Here is a 19,274-nt window from a genome sequence, read left to right on the forward strand (position 1 = left end):
CACTGCCAAGTGCAAATCTGGCATCAAACAACACAGCAAAAAAAAAAAAAACAGGCTCACGCCCATCAGCTGTCGCGCACCCTAACTGTCACAGGTGCACGCGCTACAAAATGGAGAACCGGGGAGTGGAATGAGCATTTTGGCAGCCCTTCCCTACTGAGGTAGAACTTAGGCTTCAGCACACTGTCTCACCCACCCCCGAGACACTGCCCGCCCCTGTTGAAAGCCCTCTCTCAGTCTCACACACACACACACTTCCTTGCGATGTCTCCACCCATGGTGCTAACCTCCCCCCCTCCGAGTCTGGCCCCGCCGATCCCTCTCCGTGCATGTCGACCCACCCCCCTCCAAAACCGCCACTCCCGCCCCTACCCCTCTGTCTCTCACACACACACACACACACACACACACACAATGTCTGGAAAGCCCAATGCCATGAGGATCCAGTGGGGAAACTGGGTGAAACGGAAGGGAATAAAAAAAATGTGCAGCACAGGAAAACTGATCTACAAAACAAACAAGTCCTCCGATATGTTACAGTTCAAAAGAAGACAGGAGAAAGATCTTGCAAAGCGAATGCTAGAGGAAAGGAACCGAGAAAAGGCAGAAGAAAAGGCAGCCCAGGAGCGTATTAGGCAGCAGATTGCATTGGATCATGATGAGAGAGCTGCTCGGTTTGCAAAGTCACAGGAAGAAGCTGAAGCTTTGAAAACAGCAGCTTTGCAGGCGCAACAGATTGAAATAGAAGCTAGGAAAGAAGCTGCTCTGAAGGAAAGAAGTGCAATAGCCAGAATTCAGTTCCACCTTCCAGATGGATCATCTTTTACTAACCAGTTTCCGTCCAAGACACTACTGGAAGAAGCTAGACAGTTTGCTGCAAAGACAGTTGGCAACACTTATGGGAACTTTACACTGGCCACAATGTTCCCCAGAAGACAATTTACTGAGGATGACTACAGGAAGACATTACAAACCTTAGAGCTTGCACCAAGTGCGTCAGTAGTACTACTGCCAGCAGGAACACCTTCTATGACTGTAATACAGTCCTCAGATGGAGGACTTTTGGCACTGCTGGGCACAATATTCTATCCCTTCTTAGCAGTTTGGAGGTTCCTTAGCAACTTTGTATTTGCCAGTCCTCATCCTATACAAACCAAAACAAGGGCAACATATCGGCAAGAAAATCCTCAAACTTTGGCATCCACTGCCTCAGAACCAAAGAGGGAAACAGGAAGCGAGTGTCAGAGAAACGTGGAGATGAGTTCAAAAAAGAAAGCAAAATTTATACATTGAGGACTCAGGATGATGAAAACAACACTTCGAATGGGAACTCTACTCAGTAAATGTAGTTTCTTCCAAGTAATGGATGTGCAATAACTTTTTTTCTTCTTTGATTTAATCCAACCAAATTTCTGCAGGATAGGGTACGGGGAGCAAGTTTTGCATTTTGTGTTGTGGTAAGAGATTCCAGCCCAAAGAAGGTCAAAACTTCTGTTGTATCTAATTATTATGGCATGATATGGTACCAGTAACAGTACTATGAATGCTTAGGATTAAAGAGCTGTTTCACCTCCAAAAAAAAAATGATTTTTAAACTGCTGCACACCAGATACAGGATGTTTGGAAATGTATTTGGCTGAACATTGTGTATACTTTTTATTTGAAAACTAAGGCATACTTTTAATCAAACAAATACACTCAACAGGGAGGTGGAAAAAGAATAGGTCATGAAATGTTTAATATTTCCCTGAATTTTTTAATGGGTTGGGGGGAATCGATTGTACTCCCCGCTTCTTAATGAAGGTAAAGAAGTCGGACCACACACACACACACACACACACACTCTCTCTCTCACACGCAGACACACACACACAAACATTGCTATGGTGTTTAACACACACACTCCATCTCTCACACTCCCCCCCCCTCCGAGTCTGGCCCTGCCGATCCCCCTCCATGCATGTCGACCCACCCCCCTCCAAAATCGCCACGCCCGCCTCTACCCCTCTGTCGCACACACACACACACAATGTCTGTCACATACGCACACAAACTTCCTTGCAATGCCTACACCCATGCTGCTACCCTCCCCACCCCTGACTGGCCCCGCCTATCCCCCTTTGTGCACGTCATCCCCCCCTCCTCGAAAATTGCCTACCCCACACCCCACATTCTCTCTGTCTCACAGACACATTCTCTGACACACACACACACACTCTGTTGGTATCTCACACACACAGCTAAATAGTAGTAGTAGTAGTAGTAGTAGAAACCATTAAAATGAAGGTTATGCCTAAAATTAATTTTATACTCAGCATGATACCAATAATATTTCATTCTTCATTCTACAAACAAATTGACACACTTTTAACCTCTTTCCTTTGGAAATCCAAACAAATCAAAATATCAAAATCAAAATAAGCTTAAAGCGCCTAAGGAAAAATTTGGTATACTTTTTCCAGATTTCCTACTCTACCATAAAGCCTTCATAGTCCAGCAAGGATGTCACTGGTTCTATTCTGATCCTGATTATACACCAGTGTGGCTTTCCTTAGAACTAACTATAGCCAAACTTTTTCCCCTCTCCACATTTCTCACATTTTCATTAAGTTCATCACTAAAAGAAAACCCCATCATTATTAACACTAAAACAAGCCTCTTGTTTCTAGATAATCTTCTTGAACACCCAATGTGCAAGTCAACACACTCTTCGTTGTGGCATAATCCTGATTTCCTCATTAACAACAATCCCTTTTGGTGGAAAATATGGCCAGATTGCAATATTTGGTTTCTCAAAGACATATTAAGTTATGTCCAATAAAAAAGGTATCATCTTATTTTCTTTTCCATGTTTTATTTTGTTTGATTTCTATTGATAACCTTTAACTAACACAGCTACCACACCTCTCTACTCAAAGACATATATAATTATAAGGAACAAGCCATATGTTCATTTACAGACGTGCAATCTAAATTTCATATTCCTTTTTCCCAATATTATAGATGGCTACAATTATCCCATTGTATAAATTCATCACAAAAAAGAAGTTCATTTCCTGCTCTGATCCCACCATTTTTCAATTCTCTGAAACTTTATTTGCTGCAGGACATGCTGCATCCACTTTATATAAAATTTTCTTATCTTCAATGTATATACATTATAATACTCTTATATAAATATGGGAAAGTGATCTGCGACTTCTTCTTCCTGAAGAGTCTAAAGATAAACTATGGTCTTCTCTTATTAAACCATTACCAGCTGCCAGTTTTATGCAATCTATGTACTTTTTTTATCATAGATCCTTATGGACTCCACGCAAACTACACTCTGCACATCTAACTCCCACAGATGTTTGCTGGCATTGCAGTCAATCACCTGGAACATTAATGCATATGATATTTGTCTTCAAGTATTTTGGAAAGCAATCTGGAGTATCATTTGTAAAATACTTGAATCTAACATTCCATTAACTCTTTCATTAGTAATATTCAAATCTTGTTCTCCAGACTTTAATTATGAGGAGAGACTTTTTGATATTTTAATTACAATAGCACAGCGCATGATTCTTGCCAACTGGAAAAGTTCTTCGTTACTTAATGAACATTTTTGGTGGCAATCTGTTTTGTTGTATCACAAACTTGAACTGGCTTCAGCGAGTTTTACAGGTTTGATAATTAAGACAAATATTTTATAGACTCCAGTTGCTTCTTATTTAGCCTGTATTGTTGTTGAGACTGAATAGTTGATGATGAATATCTACCTTGTAATAATTATAGTTGTATACTCTTCTGGCACACTCTTTTTCAAATGTAATAACTTTGTTTACCATTTTCTTTATGATTCTGTAATATTAACATTATATTAAAACCAATAAAATATCATGGGGAAAAAAAGAGAGAGAAAGATAGGACTGTGTTTTATGCAGTCTGATTTGCCCAGTTACCTTATCCAGTTAAGTACTAAATATCTCATGCATATTGTGGCCCTTGAGGACTGAGGTTGGCCAACCCTGATCTACGTTGTGGTTCTGTATGTTTAAAATAATATTTTATATTAATTCTCTGGCAGTATATTTTATATTTGACTTTTTATCTTAACCATAGGGGCCACGCAAACAGAAGATGCAAGAACTTGTCTCCAATGGACACGCGAATTGGCTGAATAAGAGAAAAATAAAGTCTTTTTATTCAGGTGTAATAGCTGATGACTTACGTAGTGGAGTCCAAATACTTATGCAGGTAATTGGCTGAGCTCTGACAGACAATCCAGAATATAGTTATATTATTTTTTTTAAATTAATAACATTTTAATGCAGCTTTTTAACGGGTTGCAAAACTGTATATCACTGTTGTAGCATGTAAGCATTAGTAATCAATAAGTGGATATAGCCAACACAATTGACTGTATAGCCAAGTGTACCTGTGTATTTTGCGACATGGAGGGGCATTTTCGATAGGACGTCTAAGTATGAATTTGGACGTCCTAACAAAAACATCCAAAATCAGTTAGGTATAATGGAAAGATAGTATAGATGTTCTTAGGCGTCCCAAAATCGCAATGCAAAACAGCTAAATCAGAGACGTCCAAAGTAAAGAAAAAAAGGACGTCCTTCCAGCACAACCACTGAAGGACGTCCTTCCAGCACAACCACCGAAGGATGTCTATAAGGCAAATGTCGCCAGCTACAAACGTCCACTGTACTTGCGGGATATCCTGGTACTGTGAATGTTCATATTTTGCTTTGTATTTATAAAGACGTTCGCATACTTACTAATCTTACATATAAGGCTCAGCACGTGTGAAGACGTCCATACATGTGATGGCTGTTCACGTACTTAATGGCCGTCCATGTGAAATCATCCATATATGGGCTAGACATCCATATATGGAGCTGTGTCTGTAAAGACTTTCATACGTGTTGGATATCCGTATAAGGCGCTGCACGTTTTAGAATGTTTATTCACTGAGAAACATGGGATTACGAAGAGAGCCCAGTTTCAGTTTGGCAGAAAGCCTCTACCTAGTACAACTGTGCCTGAGGCACAGACGGTGCCTCTTCATGCATCACCACCATCTGCCCCCAAGGACCATCTCCATTAGAGCATGGACTCTAAGTGACACATTGGAAAGGTAACTGTTTGGGAATGCCCCCCCCCCCCAGCACTGGACATGAGCTACCAGGTCCCCCTCCTTTAGCACCACATATAAGAGCTCCCTCAGCAATGTAGGCACTAACTGTAGTCTGCATTCAAGGGTAATCAGTGATATGTGCACATTCACATCCATTAATAGAATCGATGTTCTAGAAAGGAAAACCATTCCCACACCCCTGTAATACTGCACAGGAACGGTACTCTCTGTCCTCATGTCCACCTCAATGACATCATCTGTACCAATGTAATGCCCCCCCCCCCCCCCCCCCCATCAGTGTTGTGTGTCTCTCCAGTCTGGCTTCCAAAGGAATTTGTGTTGTGAAGGCAAGAAGGGCTATCCCCCTCCTGGTGTACAAACTTGTATCTTGCAGAAGATTTGGCATACGTAGGGACCCCGAATCCCTAAGGCGGAGATTCCGCCGAATATGGAGGGAGAGCCCTGAAACAATAAGGAGTGTGCAACAGCGCCTCAGGACTCGACGTAAGTATTATAAACAGGGTACCTGTAGTCATTTATTAATGTATTTATTTAATAATGCAAATTTCATGTACAATATCAGTTTCCATGTGGCTAATAGGCAAATAGTAAGTCATAACACCTCTGTACCAGATCAAGGCCTAAGGTTGCAGCTACCCTCTCCCATGAGTGCGGCTGCAACTTCCAACTAACCTCCTCGGAGATGAATAAGATGAAATGCACAGGAATGGGTGACATTGCAACAGCTACGGCAGAGAAGGGTGCCTCACTTCTCTATCCCTCTTTCTGGGGTGGATAATGTTTTATGATATTCCTGCCTGAGGTCCTGCTATTAGTGGATGTCATAGCATGATTTGAAAGTAATTTAAATAAATAGTGCTTCCACCCACCCCTCCCCCCCACACACAAAACTGGTCATCCAACCATAGTCACAACTGAAAATGCTAACATGCTGCTGCGCAGTGAGTGTGTCCTGCCAACATATCCTGTGTACTTCTTGTCAGACCAGCTTTCAGGGTTCCCTGTCATTCCCATTCCAGGTCTATGCTCCAGGGCACTGACCTCACCTCCCCCCCCCCCCCCCCCCCCATGCCTGATGCCAGCCAGCTCCTGCACTATGCAAACCATGTTGGATGTGATGATCTCAAGGACAAACCTTTACACACACAGGGCAGCAAGAGCAGCAGCAGTTGCCCCAGCAGGCAGGGAAGAGGCTGAGGAGGAGACACAAGAGGGGGAGGGGTGCGGTTGAAGGGCGCCAGTGTGTGGTGGTGGAGCCAGGGAAATGGGAGGTGCCCAACGTCCCAAACCCCTGGCAAGATATGCCTCCCCTTGAGGGGGGTGAAGAGGAGGTGGAGATGCACCCACCACCACTACCATCACCACCACAGCACAAGAATGCTGCTTTACTGTTACCACCCCTCTCAGCTGGACTGTAGTGATGTGCTCCCAGATACCTGATGTTTGTAGTTGTGGCGAATATCCAGGGAACACACACTCACAGCCGAGGGAGTGGAACAATTAAACTAACCTTGTCCTTTACTCTCAAAGAATAAAGGAGGAAAAGAATCTAAGTTTAGGATTTGTTCCTGAACTGGAAGAACCGCACCTTCAGATTTGCAAATTATCATTTTCTTTATTGAATACAAATGCAAGCAAATTTTCATTCAAATAAACTCAAATTCACAATTAGTGTGAAGCTTAATAGAACTGCAATAACATATTCAACATTCAAATGTAGTTTTACATGTACTGTATACCCTTAACTTTTTCTGTTTCTTTCAACAAAATCACCTAAAAAGGCAGAAAAGAACCTTTTCAGATAAATATTTAAATTGTCTTTTTGTCAAAATCAGATATTTGTTTTAATACTCTTTCCTTGCTATTGATGTCAGAATTTGAGTCTTTATGGGTATTATAGATGTTTGTGCAAGGATCTCACTTGAACCCAGAACACTTAGCAAGTCAGGAAAACATGGATTTTTTTTATATTTGATGCTGTTCTATTCTTTAGTTTTCCCTTAAAATGTTGTGAAAAAATAATATATTTCTTTCAACACCCTTGGCAATGTCACTTAGCTGTAGTTGAATTTATTTAGGTGATGTCTTTCTTGCATTGGAGCTCATCTGGAACCCTTCAGAGGATGACTCCCCCGATTTCTTCTCCCTAAACCTCACTTATAAAGAAAATAAATGGAGGCAAGACCCTTGAACTCCCTCTGTTCTTGTTCAGGCTCTGGTGATGTAAACATTTATAGATGAATAACTCTTCTGGGCAAAGCTACCCAATGAGTAATTCCCAGGTTCCGTTTACAGGAGTCTGGCTAAACCAACTTCCTAGCTCTGTCCAGGGGTTATATATTATAAAGGAACCTGGCTGTTCTGGGCCTACACCAGAACTTTTCTTCTGTTAGAGAGAACTGGAATAAAAGTAAAGTCACTGCTGTGAAATATATTAATTTATTATATAGGTAAGAAAATAGAATAATACACCCTACACTACAGCTCAGCTGTACAAATGTAGCTCCCTTATGCTGATAAGCAACTGTAGAATGTATTGTCTAACTAAAACACTGATATCACTGGTTACTAGGTTATTACACAATCCTGATTAGTAATACTGACTAGGTCATGAAGTAATACAGTTAGCAGCACATCTTCCTGATCACAAAGATCTGATTAACCCGCCTTTGCTGAGGTAAGAACCCACTGGCTAATCCCCAACTATAGGAAATAAATCCCCGTAATTCTCACCGAGCTGACTCTAGGTGGTCTCTCAGATGAAGTGGACACAGGTTTTTCCCTTTAGACTCCAGCTGCTTTCCACAGCGAGTCCCCGTCTTAGGAAACAGCACAGGCTCTCTGCAGCATGCAGGATTACAGTCTCTCTGGCCGGTAGAGCTGAACCAACAGGTACTTTCTTCAGATGGTCAGTTCACAAGGTTGTGGACCACTTCAGGTCTCGCTGGTCTTCTTGCCAGCTACCCTTCTTCCAGTAGAACCAGACAAATTCCCCTTTCTTCTTTTCTTTCTTATCTTCTCTTATCCCCTTTCTTTTTTCTCTCTCCTGTTTCTGGTCCCCGCTCTCTGGCCCCTGATTTCCAGGTGACCAGACCGCAACCAATCAGGATCTTGTCCAGCTCCTTCCCTGAGCAAGAAAAACCTTTTTGATCTTCCAGTTGTTACATTGTGGTATGCATTCCTGTCTCTCATCAGACTTGCTGGCACCATGGCCTTACCCCCTGTAGCTCATCAGGGAGGTGCAAGGGTCAGGTAGACCACTGCATATCCTTGAGTTTTTTTCCAGACCTGCCAGTTATTTACCACAAGCAGAGCTCTGCCACAAACAGAAAGTTGAATCTGCTTGGTCACTGAAGTGCAGGGTCTTAGTTCACAGACTCCATCTTGACATAGTTGTATACCCAGGCAGAGACCAGCAGAGTGAGGCTCACAGGGAAATAGCCCTACAGTGACTATTAACCAATTCTCAATACTGTGGCCAAACTTTCTAATTGAAATAAAATAAGTTAAAGGTTTTCTCACTACAAAACCTATTTCTCACTGTTGTTTCCCTAGTCTAAAATGATCCAGCAGGATTCAACATTCCATCTCACAGACTTCACATAAAAGCATAACTTTTCCCTTCACAGCCATCAGATCAATCTGGAGAATACAGCACACTCAGACAACAGCAGGGCTTACTCTTCCACCTGACAAACCTTGTACTGCAAACAGAATACGAGCACAAAACACACCTGCCATAGAGACACTAAGCACAGCCTCTCTCAGTCTTACCAGGGTAGACAGCCATGTGTGTCCACTTAGTATCTGTGCATACAGACTCTCATTCCACCTTCCATGACCTTAAATTCCCTATAACTTAACCATTCCATTCACTGCATGCAGAAACATCTTTCCTCCACTCAAAACCAAATTAAATATGGTTTAAACTTTCTCACAGCTTTCTATTAGTACTGCTTTCTCACCCAGAACATCAGTTTACCTCGCATGTATTCAGAAACACAACCATGGAAAAGGCAGTCTGGTTCATTTAAGTACTCACTTCTCAGCTCAAATCATCTCATTTTCACTCACTTTTACTATCCAAGTACCCTTTTCCAAGTCACATTTCACTTTAAACTCATAAAATCCATGCCTTAATTCTTACTTTTCACACACTCAGCATACGTTTCTCTGTCTCACTCTCCATGTTCACAGCCCTTTTTTTCTGCTCACCAGGGTTGCCAGCTGGGAAAAATTTTCCCAGCCCCAAACGAGCCGTACACCCACCCAAAAACCGCCCGTAGCCAATCCCAGTCTCCCGCGTCACCGAACCCCACCCCCCGTGTCACCAACCCCGCCTCCCACGTCACTAGCCCCGCCCCCTACGTCATCCCTGACGTCACCCCGCCCCGGAAAAGCTTCTATTGGACCAATTGGACCAATAGAAGCCCCGGAAAAAACCGCCGAACTCGCACAGCAGCGACGGGAAAACCGGCCAAAAAACCGCATCCCGCAGCCGGCGAAATTTTCCTGCCGCCGCTGGCGAAAAACCACCCAATTGGGCGGTAAAACCACCCACCTGGCAACTCTGCTGCTCACCCAGTCACCCTAGCAACTCACCCCCCCTAGAGGAACACCTGACTCCCTCAACCAATCAGCTTGTCAGCTAAAGACTGGTTTTTTTTTCTTATCTCTGAACTGTTTAGAATCTCCCTCCCCCATAGAAGTAAATGCAAAACTTCCTATACAGAGAATTTCAAAGTCAATTTTAACCTGACTTGTACCCAAAACAGAAAGGAACATTTTAAAGTACAATCCCCACCTAATCATGGGTTATTCTTGAAAAATAAAACCATATTTAAGAAACATCTCACACTTTCTTCACCTAACTCTATTAATAATTTCCAAACTAACTTTAAACCTTTTCCAGCCAGCAGCATCCACCAACAGCCTGGCACAGCCCCCCCCCCCCCCCCCAGAGCCCCAGGAAAAAACATTTAATATATATTACCATATATTACATTACTGCACCTCCTACAGCAACTGGTTCATACACAAAACCAGTTACTGCAGGAGGTGGCTGCACTGCGGCAATCCAATGAGCAGCACTTTGTGGCACAGAGGCAGCTCCTGCTGCTGGTAGTGCACCTGCTACAGAGGGCCATGGAGGGAGGAGGAGAAAGCCTCCATTGAGAGATCTTAAAAAAAACCAATTTTGTGTATACAGTTATGTTTTATAGCGTTAATACAGATGTTTGATGTTTTTTCGCATACCAGGGTGTGTGTCTCTTCTTTGTGCACTACATATGTGGTATTATCAAATTTTGGGGTTGATGTGAGAGGAGGCAGCAATGTGGGTTGCATGACAGTCCAACTGTGACACAGAAACGTAGGTTCATACGTGTCGTAAGTGTGGCCATGTAGAAGGCCACCTGTTCCTTCCTAGCTGCATGGCTGTATGGTAAAGGGGGGGAGGCTGGATGGGCATTTCTGTTGAGGAACAGAAATGCCCATCTAGCCTCTCCCCCCTTACCATACAGCCCCACAGCACAGAGGTGTCTAAATAATAGGTATGTTGTCTAGTACTAGCAATCTGCGAAGTACAAACTTGCAGATAAGCAAGTGCCTAGACTATTGTTTGCTCTCTGTTCATCAGACAACCTTATCCACAACCAACCAACATTGGTGAGGGCCAGGAAGGACCTACAAACAGCTGGGTCATCTTTTCACATTGACTGCATCAGCAATGGTATATACCGGTGATGGCGAACCTATGGCACGCGTGCCAGAGAGGGCACGCAGAGCCCTCTCCCTTGGCACGCGCGCCGTCGCTGGTCCGCCCACGCTCCCTCCCTTCGAACACCAGTTCGCCGCCTCCGGCCCTCCCTCCAACCCAATAAGCATCAGGCCGCCCGCCCATCCTCCCTCCCTCCCAGCACCAGGAACCCCCCTCCTCCTGTGAAATTTAAAAAGCGTACCGTCCTCCTTGGGATTAAGGCAGCGTGCAGCAGCAGTGAAGCACATGTTCTTCGATCGGCGCGCCTTGAGTCTTCCCTTCTGTCTCTCAAGCTCTGGTCCCACCCCTCATAGGCGGGACCAGAGTTTGAGACACAGAAAGGCCGAAGGCGCGACGAGCAAAGAACACGCGCTTCGCTGCCGCTGCACGCTGCCTTAACCCCGAGGACAGTACGCTTTTTAAATTTCACAAGAGGAGGGGGGTTCCTGGAGCTGGGAGGGAGGGAGGATGGGCGGGTGGCCTGATGCTTGTTGGGTTGGAGGGAGGGCGGGAGGCAGGCCTGGTGCTGGGTGGGTGGGAGGGAGGCTTGGTGCTGTGGTGCTGTGTGCTGCTGGGTGGGAGGGAGGCTGGGTGCTGCTGGGTGCTGGGAGGGAGGGCTGCCTGGTGCTGGGTGGGTGGGAGGGAGGGAGGCTGGATGCTGGGAGGGAGGGCTGCCTGGTGCTGGGAGGGAGGGCGGCAGGCCTGGTGCTGGGTGGGAGGGAGACCTGATGTTGGGTGCTGGGTGGGAGGGAGGGAGTCTGGGTGCTGCTGGATGCTGGGAGGGAGGGCTGCCTGGTGCTGGGAGGGCGGCAGGCCTGGTGCTGGGTGGTGCTGGGTGGGAGGGAGGCCTGCTACTGGGTGCTGGGTGGAAGGGAGGCCTGATGTTGGGTGGGAAGGCAGCAGGCCTGGTGCTGGGTGGGTGGGAGGGAGGGAAGGAGGCTGGGTGCTGCTGGGTGCTGGGAGGGAGGGCGGCAGGCCTGGTGCTGGGTGGGAGGGAGGCAGGCCTGATACTGGGTGCTGCTGGGTGCTGGGAGGGAGGGCAGCCTGGTGCTGGGAGGGAGGGCAGGGGGAGAGGAGGGTGGCTGGACATGGGTGGCTGGAGGGGAGAGGAGGGTTGCTGGACATGGATGGAGGGAAAGAAATGAAGAAGAAAGGAAGAAAGTAAAGAAATAAATGGAAAGGAAGCCCTGGAAACGGAGTTAAGAGAACAGATAGCAGCAGAATCAGAGACTGGACCAATATGGATAGAAAAACAAAATCACCAGACAACAAAGGTAGAAAAAAATCATTTTATTTTCATTTTAGTGTTTGGAATATGTCCAATTTGAGAATTTACATCTGCTGTCTTATTTTGCACTGGGTATACTGGAGCTGTAACAGCTTACAGAAATGATTTATAATGAAAAAAAATCACGTTATTTTTTCCTCCTATACTAGTATAATATTTTCAATGATGTCTGTTTATATGCGCAACGGCTGGTGTAGGGGTGTGGCTGTCATAGGGGTGGAGTCATATGTGGTAACCCCGCCCATAATGAGTACCGGCACTTTGCGATAAATAATTCGATTTTGGGTTGCTGTTTGGGCACTCGGTCTCTGAAAGGTTCGCCATCACTGATATATACTGTTGAGGAGAAAAGGCAAAACACCATTAGATACAGAAGGGCACAGGCTAGGGGAATTATATAGGCACCACGCTATAGCCACCTGCAGGTAATTTAGAATAGGAACTGTAACCAGAACCCCTCTCCCTCGCCATGACTTAAGGGCTCAAGCCTGTGGTAGGCACACACCTGTGGCCACCTAGAAAATGGTTTGCAGGATAGAATTTAGAAATGTTGTTGTTCCATAACTATGGAGGATTGTAGGACTGTGTTCAACAATGTGGAAAAGACATTCAGTGCATATACAGTATGCTCCCCCCCTCCCCACCCCCATCAACGAGAATAGGTGGGAACTTCATAAAAGGGGACTGGGGTTTACCACATAAAGAAGGATGGAACCTACTGGGGAGACACATGAGGTGCAAAGCGGGAGAAAAGCTACCAGATGTGGATACCCGTGAACCTGGTGAAAATAGAGGTAACATTTGAATTCAGAGATCATACAGAGAAGAGGGAGCCAGGGCCGTGCCGATGCGGTAAGCGCCGCAGGGGGGGCGCCCACCTCTGGAGGGCGCCGCCGCGGTGCTTACTCTCGCTCCTCACCGCCGAGGCCTTTAAATCTTTTACCTGGTCGCAGCAGCGTCAGTGAAAGCGCTGCCGACGTCTCCCTTCCCTTGCACTCATTGGTTCCCTCAGTGTCCCGCCTTCTTCTGACGTCAGAAGAAGGTGGACACTGAGGGAACCAAGAGTGCGAAGGGAAGGTAGACGTCGGCAGTGCTCCGCTTTCACTGACGCTGCTGCGACCTCTTCGTTGCCGTTGCGTCGTCCCACCCCCACTTCACGAACCGCGCTGCCGCTTAGCACTGCTTAAAAAAAAAATTTACACGTCAGCAGGAACAGGCTGCTTCAGCCAATCCCAGGAGCCTTCCTTCAGCCCTCAGGGGCGGAACACGCTGAAGGAAGGCCCCTGGGATTGGCTGAAGCAGCCTGTTCCTGCTGACGTGTAATTTTTTTTTTAAGCAGTGCTAAGCGGTTCGCGAATCGCGTGAAGGGAGAAGACAATTTGCTGGAAATGGAGGGGAGGGGAGAGAGAGGAGGATTGCTGGCTATGGATGGAGGAGGGAAGGGCAGAGAGGGACAAGGATGGACATGGGGGCCCAGGGAGAGGACAATTTGCTGGAAATGGAGGGGAGAGAGGAGGATTGCTGGCTATGGATGGAGGAGGGAAGGGCAGAGAGGGACAAGGATGTACATGGGGGCCCAGGGAGAGGACAAATTGCTGGAAATGGAGGGGAGGGGAGGAGGATTGCTGGCTATGGATGGCGGAGGAGGGAAGGGCAGAGAGGGACAAGGATGGACATGGGGGCCCAGGGAGAGGACAATTTGCTGGAAATGGAGGGGAGGGGAGAGAGAGGAGGATTGCTGGCTATGGATGGAGGAGGGAGGGCAGAGAGGGACAAGGATGGACGTGGATGGGAGGACAGGACCCAGGGAGAGAGAAGAAATTGCTGGAAATGGATAAAGAGCAAGAAATGAAGAAGAAAGGAGGAAAGTAAAGAAATAAATGGAAAGGAAGCCCTGGAAATGGAGTTAAGAGGACAGATAGCAGCAGACTCAGATACTGGCCAGCATGATCGGAAAAAGAAAGTCACCAGACAACAAAGGTAGAAAAAAATCATTTTATTTTCATTTTAGCGTTTGGAATATGTCTACTTTGAGAATTTACATCTGCTATCTTATTTTGCAATGTATAGCAATTTGTTTCTAAGAATATTGCTGACAATTCCTGTCAGTGTAGCAAGTGGTGAGCGATCATTTTCACCGGGGGGGGGGGGGGGGGCATGATCATTTTCACCGGGGGGGGGGGGGGGGCGCCAACTGATAGTCTGCAGGGGGGCGCCAGAGACCCTAGGCACGGCCCTGGAGGGAGCCCTTGACCATGAGGGATGCACACATCCATTCTCAGGGCCTCTTCCCCTACCCCCCCCCCCCCACACACACACACACACAGGCAGCCACAACTGAGTGTGTCCAATAGAGATGTCTGTACAATGAATTGGGTAGAAACAAATCATCACTGTCAGAGTCCAATGTATTAGAGTCCACTGCTATTCCTTGCAATCCTGTTGACCAGCTGCAGTGCTGTAACCTGTCCTGCAAGATGCAAGAAGTGTTTGTTCAGCCACCTACATAGCAGAAGGAGAAGAGGTGGCTGAGAGGTTTGAGCTTTCTTTGAACTTCTGGTGCCAAATACTGCCAGACAACACACCAATCTGTTGGCTCCAAGGGGCCAGAGCCTGGCTGCTTCTACTAAGGAGCGAGAATGGGACCGCATCAAACACAGCAAGCAGCTCCTGGAGGGTAGAGAATGGAGAGTTGGTCAGATGTAGAAAATGCAGAGTATTCTAAGCTGCCAGCTAACACCCAGTCTGAAACTTTTTCAAAGGAAAGGTACATAGCCCACACACCTGTTATCTTTCAAGAATTGCCCAAAGTTGTACACATAAGCATACAGTGGCAAAAAGAAGATTTACTATAACTGAACCTAAAACGCTTATAAATGCCACCCCATAATCTAAAGAAAAACATCTAAAGTGCGAGCACAGAGAAAGACGTTTTAAAGAGGCACCAATAATGGGAATGCAAACTTCCAAACCGGCAGAGCAGCTGAGGACGTATATAGTTTCCACCAACCATAATCAAAATTAGAATGTCCAAACCATAGAGTAGCTGTGGACGTTTGAGTGGCCTAGTGATTAGGGTGGTGGACTTTGGGCCTGGGGAACTGAGGAACTGAGTTCAATTCCCACTTCAAGCACAGGCAGCTCCTTGTGACTCTGGGCAAGTCACTTAACCCTCCATTGCCCCAGGTACAAATAAGTACCTGTATACAATATATAAGCCACATTGAGCCTGCCATGAGTGGGAAAGCATGGGGTACAAATGTAATAAAAATATAGTTTCCACCCATAATCAGATTAGGACGTCCAAATCGGCAGAGCAGCTGGAGACGTTTATAGATTTTGCCCATAATCAAAATTAGGACATCCATCTTGGGGACGTCTACTCCGCCCTCAGTTGGATATCTTTGGGGCAGTATTTAAACGTCCTTCTCAGTATTTTTGAATTTTTGGATACCATTGTCAGAATGGCACCAAAACAAGCACCCACCCGCAAGGGTAATTTCAGTGACCCTGAAATAGAACTCCTGGTGCAAGAAATTGCAGAAAGGAACACCAATCTGTTTGCTCCCAGGGGGCAGAGGCTGGCTGCTTCAACAAAGGGGAGAGAATGGGAGGCAGTGAGGGACCGGGTCAATGCAGTCTTCCACTGTGGCAGGGATGTAGAAGACTGAAAGCAGAAGTAGTGCCAGCTTAAGCACGATGTGAGGCATAAGGCTGGTGCCAACCCCCCAGCAGACGACACTGCTACCTTGACCAACCTAGAGCGCATTGTTCATGGGCTCTTGCCCCAGGAGGGGATCCATGGCACTGGGTCCCAGGAAACATCAGCACAGCCTGAGGGCTAAGGTAGGTTTAGGATTAGGAAGCTGTGGTATCTGTTGTGCTGCACTCTGTTTTCCACAAGTACATAAGTACATAAGTAGTGCCATACTGGGAAAGACCAAAGGTCCATCTAGCCCAGCATCCTGTCACCGACAGTGGCCAATCCAGGTCAAGGGCACCTGGCACGCTCCCCAAACGTAAAAACATTCCAGACAAGTTATACCTAAAAATGAGGAATTTTTCCAGTCCATTTAATAGCGGTCTATGGACTTGTCCTTTAGGAATCTATCTAACCCCTTTTTAAACTCCGTCAAGCTAACCGCCCGTACCACGTTCTCCGGCAATGAATTCCAGAGTCTAATTACACGTTGGGTGAAGAAAAATTTTCTCCGATTCGTTTTAAATTTACCACACTGTAGCTTCAACTCATGCCCTCTAGTCCTAGTATTTTTGGATAGCGTGAACAGTCGCTTCACATCCACCCGATCCATTCCACTCATTATTTTATACACTTCTATCATATCTCCCCTCAGCCGTCTCTTCTCCAAGCTGAAAAGCCCTAGCCTTCTCAGCCTCTCTTCATAGGAAAGTCGTCCCATCCCCACTATCATTTTCGTCGCCCTTCGCTGTACCTTTTCCAATTCTACTATATCTTTTTTGAGATACGGAGACCAGTACTGAACACAATACTCCAGGTGCGGTCGCACCATGGAGCGATACAACGGCATTATAACATCCGCACACCTGGACTCCATACCCTTCTTAATAACACCCAACATTCTATTCGCTTTCCTAGCCGCAGCAGCACACTGAGCAGAAGGTTTCAGCGTATCATCGACGACGACACCCAGATCCCTTTCTTGATCCGTAACTCCTAACGCGGAACCTTGCAAGACGTAGCTATAATTCGGGTTCCTCTTACCCACATGCATCACTTTGCACTTGTCAACATTGAACTTCATCTGCCACTTGCACGCCCATTCTCCCAGTCTCGCAAGGTCCTCCTGTAATCGTTCACATTCCTCCTGCGACTTGACGACCCTGAATAATTTTGTGTCATCGGCGAATTTAATTACCTCACTAGTTATTCCCATCTCTAGGTCATTTATAAATACATTAAAAAGCAACGGACCCAGCACAGACCCCTGCGGGACCCCACTAACTACCCTCCTCCACTGAGAATACTGGCCACGCAATCCTACTCTCTGCTTCCTATCTTTCAACCAGTTCTTAATCCATAATAATACCCTACCTCCGATTCCATGACTCTGCAATTTCTTCAGGAGTCTTTCGTGCGGCACTTTGTCAAACGCCTTCTGAAAATCCAGATATACAATATCAACCGGCTCCCCATTGTCCACATGTTTGCTTACCCCCTCAAAAAAATGCATTAGATTGGTGAGGCAAGACTTCCCTTCACTAAATCCGTGCTGACTTTGTCTCATCAGTCCATGTTTTTGTATATGCTCTGCAATTTTATTCTTAATAATAGCCTCCACCATCTTGCCCGGCACCGACGTCAGACTCACCGGTCTATAATTTCCCGGATCTCCTCTGGAACCTTTCTTAAAAATCGGAGTAACATTGGCTACCCTCCAGTCTTCCGGTATTACACTCGATTTTAGGGACAGATTGCATATTTCTAACAGTAGCTCCGCAAGTTCATTTTTCCGCAAGTTCATTTTTTAGTTCTAGTAGGGGAGGGGGTGAGAACACCACGTGTAATATAAATAACTATTCATTAGAGACCATGACACAGGAAGTAGGCAGGTGGAGGGGGGAGGGTTTCCAGCTATGTGTGTGTAAGTTACCACTGTTTCACAGCTTTGGGGGCCTTCCCCACTCCCTCCTCTTTTCCCATCACCAAATTGTGCATATCTGCTTTCCACACCTCTGTGCTGTAGCCACTGTGTCCTCTGCACTGCTTCCACAGTTCTACGTCTACCCACCTGCCTGTGTGGCTCTCTTGCACATCAGTCTCTGAAGTACACTACGCTCCTCGTCTCCAGCTCTGTACCATGTACAATGACATGTGTGGGTTGCCTGCCAATGTCATTCCTCACAATCTGTTTGCTGGGTCTTCACATGTCGGGCCATGTATATAGGGTTACCATTCGTCCGGATTTCCCTGGACATGTCCTCTTTTTGAGGGCATGTCCGGGGCGTCCGGCAGGTTTTGCCCACACGCACGTTTGTCCGGATTTCTGAACAAATGTGCGTGCGGGAGGGCGTGCGTGCGGTTGCGCAATCCATCAGCACCATGGCTCTCCCCTCCCCTTCCTTACCATCTTCTCTGGTGGTCTAGTGATGTCTTTGGGGCAGGAAAGAACCCCCTCTTTCCTGTCCGGAGCGCTGCCTTGCCCATCCTCCTTCTCGGTCTCGGCTGGGGATTCAACATGGCCGCCAAGAGTTGAAGTCTCGCAAGGCCGCTTCAACTCTCGGCGGCCATTTTGAATCCTCAGCCGAGACCGAGAAGGATGTAGGCAAGGGCAGACAGCGCTCCGGGCAGGAAAGAGGGGGGCTCTTTCCTGCTCCGAAGACATCACTAGACTACCAGGGAAGATGGTAAGGAAGGGGAGAGGAGGGGAGCATGTGATGGGGGGAGGGGAGTATGTGATGGGGGGGCACAGGGGAGGGGACTATGTGATGGGGGAGGGGAAGGGGGCGGAATGAGGATCCGAAAGGGGCGTGGCGGGGTGGATAGGGGGCGTGACATGTGTCCTCTTTTTCAGAGGACACAAAATGGTAACCCTATATGTATATGAATACTGCAAAACAAAGGTGGGTGATTTTGACCAACACACTTCCTCCCTTTTTGCTATGCAGGTGATGACAGCCAGTCAGACACAGAAGCTGGCTCTAGTGGCCACCAGCCCCAGCACACTGAAGGGCAGATAGAGCAGCAATCCAGTGGGCCTGGAGGTGTGACTGCACAGGAAACCATGCAGGAACAGCCACATAGGGTGGAACCACAGGATACAGCAGCAGCAGAGGATCTCCCTCCCCCACCCACAGCCTTTGCCGATGTTGCCACAGAGGAAAAAGAGGCAGAGGGGGTGGGGGGTACATCCTGAGCAGAGACCATCCAGCCAGAGGAGGCAGCTGCAGTGCCTTACAACCCAATTGCTGGGCCACAATGTGCAGCTCGAGGATTACCGGCGCCATAAATTGGAGCTGCATTGGAGCAGAACATCGAGGGCCTACGTCATGACCTCCAAGCGCACACTAGAGCCCTGATGCAGCAACAAGTGCCG

General features: G+C 46.7%; 1 protein-coding gene and 1 pseudogene across 1 annotated transcript in view; both read left to right on the forward strand.

The window, feature by feature from the left end:
- Positions 1 to 19,274, forward strand: part of SLC12A3 (solute carrier family 12 member 3) — a 1,234,282-nt gene that overhangs the window by 759,852 nt on the left and 455,156 nt on the right. Inside the window, 1 exon segment of the mRNA XM_030203718.1 lies at positions 4,105 to 4,239. Within this exon segment, the coding sequence (XP_030059578.1) occupies positions 4,105 to 4,239 (135 nt within the window).
- LOC115470502 lies at positions 433 to 1,560 on the forward strand (annotated as a pseudogene).

The sequence above is a fragment of the Microcaecilia unicolor genome, chromosome 5 (genome assembly GCF_901765095.1).
Source record: "Microcaecilia unicolor chromosome 5, aMicUni1.1, whole genome shotgun sequence".
Lineage (NCBI taxonomy): Eukaryota > Metazoa > Chordata > Amphibia > Gymnophiona > Siphonopidae > Microcaecilia > Microcaecilia unicolor.